Raw genomic sequence first — 8,212 nt, 5'->3', positions numbered from 1 at the left:
CAAGGTCGTGAGTTCGGTTCCCGGTACTGGAGAAAAACAAAAAAAATAAAATAAAAATAAAAATAAAAATAAAAAACAAATGGTGGAAGGGCTGTGGGGAAAAAGAAACCTTTCTCCACTGTTGGTGGGAGCGTACACTGGTGCAACCTCTATGGAAATCAGTGTGGATATTCCTCAAAAAACTAAAACTAGAAGTCCCATTTGACCCAGCTATTTCCCTTCTTGGTATCTTCCTGAAAGAATTAAAAGCATCATACCACAGCAATATACATCCACCCATGTTTATACTGGCACAGTTTGTAATAGCTAAATCTTAGAAATAGCCCAAATGTCCATCAAATGATAAATCGATAAAGAAGATGGCATTTCTCTATATAGTAGACTAATACTTTGCCATAAAGAAGGATAAGCTTGAGGCATTTCTAGCTAAATGGATGCACTTTGAGACTATCCTCTTAAGTGATATAAATTGGACACAGATGCTTAAATACCACATTGTTTCTTTGGTGTGAGAAACCAAACGTGTAAATAAGGACCAAAATGTACAATAGACATTGGAAGTGGAAAGAAAATATTGAAATGGTCAAGGGAACAGAGGAGGGGGAAAGGAAGGATGGCAAAAGAAAATAATGAGAAAAGAAGGATAAAATGGAAATAAAGCTTTGTAAATGAGGAAGTGGGGTTGAAGGGAGGGAAGAGGAATGGGAAAAAGAAGTGAAATATATCATAAACAGGTACAAATTCCTTATGATGAATGTTATCATTATGTATATCTAAAATGTACCAATCACAGTTTTAAAAAGAATGAAACAAATGATGTGAATATAAGCCCCAAAAAAATAAAATAATGCTAAGAGAATACTACAGACAACATTATGCCAATTAACTCAGCAATTTAATGGGAAAAGTCCCTGAAATGCAAGCAAACAAAGTTCATTCAAGAATTTGTTAACCTAAACAGCCCTGTATCCATCACAGCAATTGAATTTCTAGTTAAAAACTTTCTCATAAAATTAATTTTACTGGTTAATTCTACTGAATGCTTAAGGGCTTAAAATGTCAGTTTGTTTGTTTTTTTACAAACACCCAGAAAGCAAGACACACTTCTCAACCTGTCAACAAACCCAGAATCTTCCTGATACCAAAACCAGACAAAGATAGTATAATAAAAAATAAATAAATAAATAAATAAAGACAATATCCCTCAAGAACATACATGGAAAAAAGCCTACCCAAAATTTTAACAAAATAAATAAATATATAAAAATAGATACATAACCAAGTGGAGTTCACCCCAGCAAGAGTGATTTACTATTCTATCCATTAATGCTAACATTCTAAAATTAATTAAAGTAGTTTTCATAGTAAAAAAGAAAAGCCATCTGATTATCAAAGTAGCTACAGAAAAAACTTTTGACAAATGTCAACACTGATTAAAAATAATCTCAGAAAACTAAAAATAGAAAGATTTCCAGCATGATAAAAAGCATCTGTATGAAAACCTACAGATAACATCATGTTTAATGACTAAAGACTACATTCTTTCCCCTTTTGAGCAGAAGGAAAAGGTATCTGTTTTCACCACTTTTATTCAGTATGGTACTAGATGTTCTGAGCAGCTTAATCAGATTTTAAAAAAAAAGAAACAAAACACACCTAGATTGGAAATGTAGAAATAAAACTATATTGGTAGATGAATGAACATTTACATAAAAAATTCTAGAGAAGCTATACAAAGACCTGTCAAATGAGTTTAGCAAAGTTGTAAAAAAAACAATATGTTTTTTTAAAAACGTAAAACATAAAATGGTCTACAACTTCTTTAAAAATGCACCTTCAATGCACAATTCAGTGCATGATTTCAGAACTTGTTATAAAGTTACAGCACTCAAAGCAGCATAATATTGACATAAACATAAACAGAGAGAAATAGTCATACATACTGTGACTCTATATAGTCAATAGGTATCAAGGCAACTTAATAGGAAAAAGATAATCTTCTTACCAAAAGTAAGAGAGAAATGTGATACCCATATTTGGGGGACAAAGAAGGAGGAAGAGGGAAAGAAAAAAGGAAAGAGGGAAGGAAGAAGGGAAAGGGTTTACCCTTACTTATCACCAAATACAAAAATTATCTCAGAATCAGTTCTAGACCTAAATATAAGAGCAAAAACTATAAATCTCCTAGAAGAAAATATAGAGAAAATCTTAGTGATCTTGGATTTGGCAAAATTTATTTTTACCATGATACTTAAACCATAGAAGAAAGTTATGACTTCATCAAAATAAAAAATGTAGGTGCTTCAAAAGACATTTATGAAAAGGAAAAGCCAAGCCACCAATGGATAGAAAACATTTGCTAAAATATACAGCTGAGCATGGTGTCATGCATGTCATCCTAGCACTTGGAATGCTGAAGCAGAAGGATCACCATGAGTTTGAAGCCAGCCTGGGCTACACATTGAGTCTGAGGTAACCTGGACTACATAGCAAGACCCTGTCTCAAAAAAACAAAACATAGCAAGATCCTGTCTCAAAAAAACAAAAACAAAACATTTTACATATATATATATATATTTGTTATATATATATTCAAATATATATGTATATTCAACAAAGTTCTTGTATATAAAATATGTACTTGTAGAAAGCTTTTACAAAAAAAAGAAAGCTTTCACAACTTTATAATAAGACAACAACCCAATTTTTAAAATGAGAAAAAGATTTCAACAGCTTTGAACAAGTCACCAAAAAATATAGAGAGAGGTGGCAAATAAACACATAAAAAGAGTCCCAGTACCTTAATCACTACAGAATTAAAGCAACCACTAAACAAACAACCATCAATATGGCTAAAGTAAAGGGTTCACAAAGACTGGTGACAATGACAATGGAAAATGCTCATAAACTATAGGTGGGCCTGTGAAATGTTGCAATTGCTTTGGAAATCATTTGGATGTTGCTTTAAAAATCAAACATAATATAACTTTGATATCCCTCTTATAAGTATTTGCCAAAGAAAAACAAAAGCACACATGCACAAAAAGACTTATACAGTTCATAACAGCTTTTTTTGGAATAGCCAAAAACTGAGAATTACCCAAATGCTTTTTAACATGTGAGCAGACAAATAAACTGCAGTATATTCACTCTGAAGGCTCTTAAATTTATATCTTCATTACTTCCAGAACAACGCATTTTGTGTGACACTTTCTAATAAGGAGAAATCTAAATAAGAAGGTCATTGCCTCCTTTGTTCAAAACCTAAAAGCCGGTATACTTACTGGCACCTGTAGTCCTTGTGTTTTCTTCTTTTTCTTTGATGGTTTGCTATCCTGCGAGAGCATTTTTGCTTTGATCCATGCTGATCCTACCTCTGAGGATCTTGAACAACCTGTAACAGAAATGGTGTACTTGAAAAATTTAAGGCAGTATGGGGGGCCGATTTCGTTTCACCCAAAGAGTCAAGAGAATAGAAAGAATGATAACAGTGCAGTCCAGAATCAAAGTTTGTTTTAACTGTAGTAAAATAAAGGATTTAAAACTGGATCTTTAAAATGTGTTTGCCTTACCTTTAATCTTATTGATCTTCATCAGTTTCTCCTTCTTGTGGAATCTAAAACCATAACTCCTAGTGAAGGGTCTGTCTCTGTGGAGGGGGTTGATCCAGAAGGATCTGCTGGGCTGCAGCCATGGTCGCACCATCTCTGACCAGTCACTACTCTGGGACAAGCTTATTGAGCTGTCAGACAGACATCTGCCTTGGACCCCCATGGGACACTGCACACTCTGAGTGCAGTCACTGTTACAAGAGGAAGGCAAGGAGGTCTGCCACTTGTTCTTGAAGCTAAACACACCAGTTTCGTCACCTTCAGAAAACGCCAAGTTCACATATCCATCTCCAGATCGCATGCTCCTTGCTTGGGAAGAAAGGGAAGTCACCTTTGCGGATGTTGGTGTGCAAGTCAGAGTGGACCCACCCTGCTCTACTTTGTCTTGCTCGTCTGGCATCTCAGCGACTGGCTCCTGCTGCTTTCGGGGTTCAGCCACCGATGCCCGGCCTGAGGCAGCTGGAGACTGCCTGGTCAGATCAAAAGGGACCCTGCTCTGCAGGATCTGTTCATTTGCTAGGACATCTGTGTCTGCTCCCACAGATATTTTGGACAGAGGCAAGGCAGTTTCTTCAGCAGAAGGAACCAAGAGAAACTGGCCATACTTTGAATTTGCGTGCCGATTAGCAGACACCCCAGAAGCAACTGTACTCTTTTCTGTGTCTTGCTCCTCCAAGTCAGCTCTTATATTTGAGGGCTCTCTCTGATTGTCCATAATCTCAAGAAGGGCTCCCCTCTGCACTCTTGAAGGAAACTGGCTTCTAGCCAGGCTCCGCAGCAAAGAAGGGGGCATGCTATAGTATCGGTATTTTGTCTCTCTGGAGATCCCTGTGCTGCCCAAGATCTCTGTACAAATGACATTGTTCCAGCTGTGGGGAATTTTCCTAGTAGCAGAACGTTTCCTGTTGGCCAAGCGTGCTTCATCCTCTTTCAAGGTGTCAACTGCAGAAAGAACCTTTAGAGTATCCACGGTCAAGGCAGAGAGGTCCTGCAGGTGTCCCACCTGGCTGTCCAAAGACAGTAGGGAATCCTTTATAAAAGATACCTTTTCGTTCATTTCTTTCAGTTGGAAATACATTTCTGCAACCCTAATGGTGAAGGTGGAGAAAAAAACCAATAAACACGTTAAGCCAGTGGCCGTTTTTCTTGCTCTCTCTCTACCCTGCTGCTAAGGTTAGGTGATTGCTAAGTCTTACTGCTTCCCAAAGTCTGTCTTCCACCTTCTCTCTGCACTACAGTACATATTCTCTTCCACACGATTGCATCTACTCTCATATTCCCACTGTGACTCCAGTGAGGGGAAATTACAAATGTGCATTGCTACCCCTTATTTCCTTCTAATATTTCAGACCCACATTTGCAGCTGCCTGCTACTAATCCCCCTTCAATTATTTGTTCCCCCTTCAATTATTTGTTCAATCATCCCATTTTTATTCACTAATGTGCTCGTTCATTTACATGACAAAAACCTGAGCACGTCCTATTAGCAAATGTTGTACAATTTTCATGGGAAAAAATACTCTGAGAAAGAAATCAAAATGATAGGGGGAACAACAACAAAAAGAAACCCAACCCCGTAGTTCAAACTGGCTTCTCAAGTTCCAAACAAAATCTGTACGAGGAGACATAGTCACAAAAAAAACCCAATATTAATTTTTTTAGATTATTTATATTTTAATCCAGGACTATGATGTCCAGACACTGATTCATACAAAAGCAACACAATATGTCTTCATTTATGGAATTACAAAAGTAAATTGCATATACATCAGGGTAATTGTAATAATTTCATTCAGAGAGAGTGAGAGAAAAGAAAATGCTGATTAATACTTATCTATAAATATCTCTTTAAAGATGAGTATTGTTTGGTGCCCCTAACACACCCTATCACTAAAATAAAATGTTGAAGTCTGAACCCCACATGTGACTTTTATTTGAAAATAGGATCTTTTTTTCATTTTTACCTTTATAAATATATGTTTCCAGTATAGAATACTCTCATCACAGGAATTTGATACACATATGAAACACATCTTAATTATTTTTATAACACCTTCCCTCTATCCCCCCCGCATCATCTCTTGGTGCCTGTTATGGTTTGTGTATGGATTTCCCCCCAAAGCCTCATGCAGTCACAGGAATGGGGGCTATTCAGAGGGGCCCAAATCTAGAGTTTGTGATTGATTCAGGGTATGAATATTACACCCATCTAGGGTGCATAGCATGCACATGATATAAGGGACAGAAATGCTCCTCCCCTTTTGCTCTTGTTGCTTTTACTGTCTTCCACTGCCATGAACTGTTGCCCTTGTGCCATGCCACCCTGCCTTGGAGCCAGGTAACTGTGAATTGAAACCTCCACAAACTGTGAGTTAAATATACCTTTCCCCCTTTACCTTTGGGTGTTAGGTATTTTGTCTGAGCAATGAGAAAAGTAAGCAAGACAGAAAGTAACTAAGACAATGCCCTTCCCATATGCAAAAGATACATCTCTCTGTTTCCCATTATCTATCTTTTATTTTGCTCTTTAATTTATTTATATTTTGGATTTCTCATATAAGAGAAACCACATAGGAGACCTAACTAAAGAGTTCCAAGTTAACACCAAAGTCTTTCCACTGTAAGCACCCACAAACAGCACAAAGCAAAGCAAAACAGACTTGCACTCTGACCACCTGGAGGTCACAGACACAGGCAGTCCATGATCACCACCACTGCAGCCCACGTCTGGCTCCTGTGCATGCCCTGAGCTGCCTGGAGACACGGAATCAGGTGGTCCACAAACTGTTGACCCTGCAATCCTTGTCTGGGTTCTGCCTGTGCCCTGATCTGCCTGGGGACACAAGACCACTTATCCATGATTGCACCAACAGTGTAGCCTGCTTCTGGGTCATATGCGTGCCCTGAGCTGCAAGGGGACACTGGATCAGACCATCTGCTATCGGGTGACATCAGAGCTTGCATCTGAGACCTGGGAGAACTAGGCACACTTCACCATCTTCCAGAAGACCCCAGACTAAGCAGCGCATCTCAGCACATACTGAGGGGTAAGCTTGGCCACCAGGAAAATCAGGGACACTAGCAACCTTTGCTGAGCTGCCAGGGAAGAGGGAGACTGAGTGTTCTGCCTCCAGCAACAAACATGACAAGACAAAGAACTAAAACGCAATCTCAGAACTCCACCCCACTCAGAACAAGCCTAGGAGACATTGACATAGGAGAACTTGGTAAACACACACCTGAAATTGCTGAAATGATTACAATGGAAGTAAAGAAAAAACTCCATCAGGCCATAGAAGAAATCAGATCAGAAATAATCTCTCAGGCAAAAAATGAAGTGACAATAATAATGAAAGAATTGCTCAGCACATCTAGAGAAGAAATAGATAAAAAAATAGATGAACACAGGCAATGGATGAAAACATTACATGAACAATATAGGAATGAACTAGAATGCATGAACTAGATTCAAAGAGACATCTAGGAAATCAAAGTTTCCATTAAAAGCTGGCAAAACTGCTTGAATGAAACCAAAGATAGAATTTCAGATCTTGAAGACAGCATGGCAGCTAGCAATCATGAAAGAAAGGATCTCTTAAAATCAGCAAGGAACCAGGAAAAATCAATTCAACAGCTGCAATATGAGGCAAAGAGGAATAATGTAAGACTAATAGAGTCAATGAAACAGCAGGATGTAACACACATGACATAAAAAAAATATTTGCAGAAATAAAAGCAGAAAGTTTCCCAAGCATGGAAACAATCTGACATATAGGTAAGTGAGGCATACAGAAAGCCAACTAGCCACAACCAAAATAAAACTACACCCAGACACATAATAATCAAGATCCCAGATCTCCAACAAAAGAACACAATATCAAAAGCTGCTAGAGTAAAGAAACAGATCACCAATAAAGGAAAGCCCATCAGAATAATGGCATACTTCTCAACACAAACCATCCCTTCAAGAAGAGCTTGGAGTGAAATATTACAGGTCCTGAGACAAAACAGCTTCCAACTAGACTGATGTATCCTACAAAACTATCCTTCAAATTCAGTGGAGAAATAAAATATTTCCACAACAAAGAACAACTAAAGAACTTCATGAGTGCCAAACCATCCTTATGACGAGTACTAAAAGATATTCTAGACAGAGAAAAAAAATGTCTGCAATTTCAAGAACAACAATAGAAAGGAACCCTCAAGCATAGCAAGCAAATAAACAGGTAGAAAAAGTAGGAAACCAACAGCAAGTACATAACATGACAATGATAAGCCAACATATCAGTTATAACCATAAATGTAAATGGCCTCAATTCACCAGTCAAAAGAAACAGACTGGCAGAGTGGATTAAGAAACAAAATCCAATGATATGTTGTATACAGGAAACACATTTTGCTCAAAAGGAAATCCATAGAGTGAAAGTTAAAGGGTGGAAAACAATTCTCCATGCAATAGGAACCCAGAAATAAGCAGGAGTAGCTATTATGTTTACGGACAATGTAAACTTCAAACAGACAACAATCAAAAGAGATAAAGAAGGTCACTACATACTTGCTAGGGGAAAATTGCAAGAGGAAGAGATAACAATCATAAACAT

At 37.7% G+C, this 8,212-nt stretch overlaps 1 protein-coding gene across 2 annotated transcripts in view; it reads right to left on the bottom strand.

Annotated features, from left to right (window-relative positions):
• The window catches only part of Trpm6 (transient receptor potential cation channel, subfamily M, member 6), a 144,330-nt gene that overhangs the window by 36,080 nt on the left and 100,038 nt on the right, over positions 1–8,212 (bottom strand). For both annotated transcript variants that reach the window (XM_005408321.2, XM_013506547.1), the window contains exons 26-27: positions 3,573–4,699; positions 3,285–3,394 (exon numbers count right to left, since the gene is read on the bottom strand). In XM_005408321.2, the coding sequence (XP_005408378.1) occupies positions 3,285–3,394; positions 3,573–4,699 (1,237 nt within the window). The remainder of the gene's footprint in view (positions 1–3,284; positions 3,395–3,572; positions 4,700–8,212) is intronic.

The sequence above is a fragment of the Chinchilla lanigera genome, unplaced genomic scaffold, assembly GCF_000276665.1.
Source record: "Chinchilla lanigera isolate Chin_1 unplaced genomic scaffold, ChiLan1.0 scaffold00111, whole genome shotgun sequence".
NCBI lineage: Eukaryota > Metazoa > Chordata > Mammalia > Rodentia > Chinchillidae > Chinchilla > Chinchilla lanigera.
This window is presented reverse-complemented; position numbering and strand designations above follow the sequence as displayed.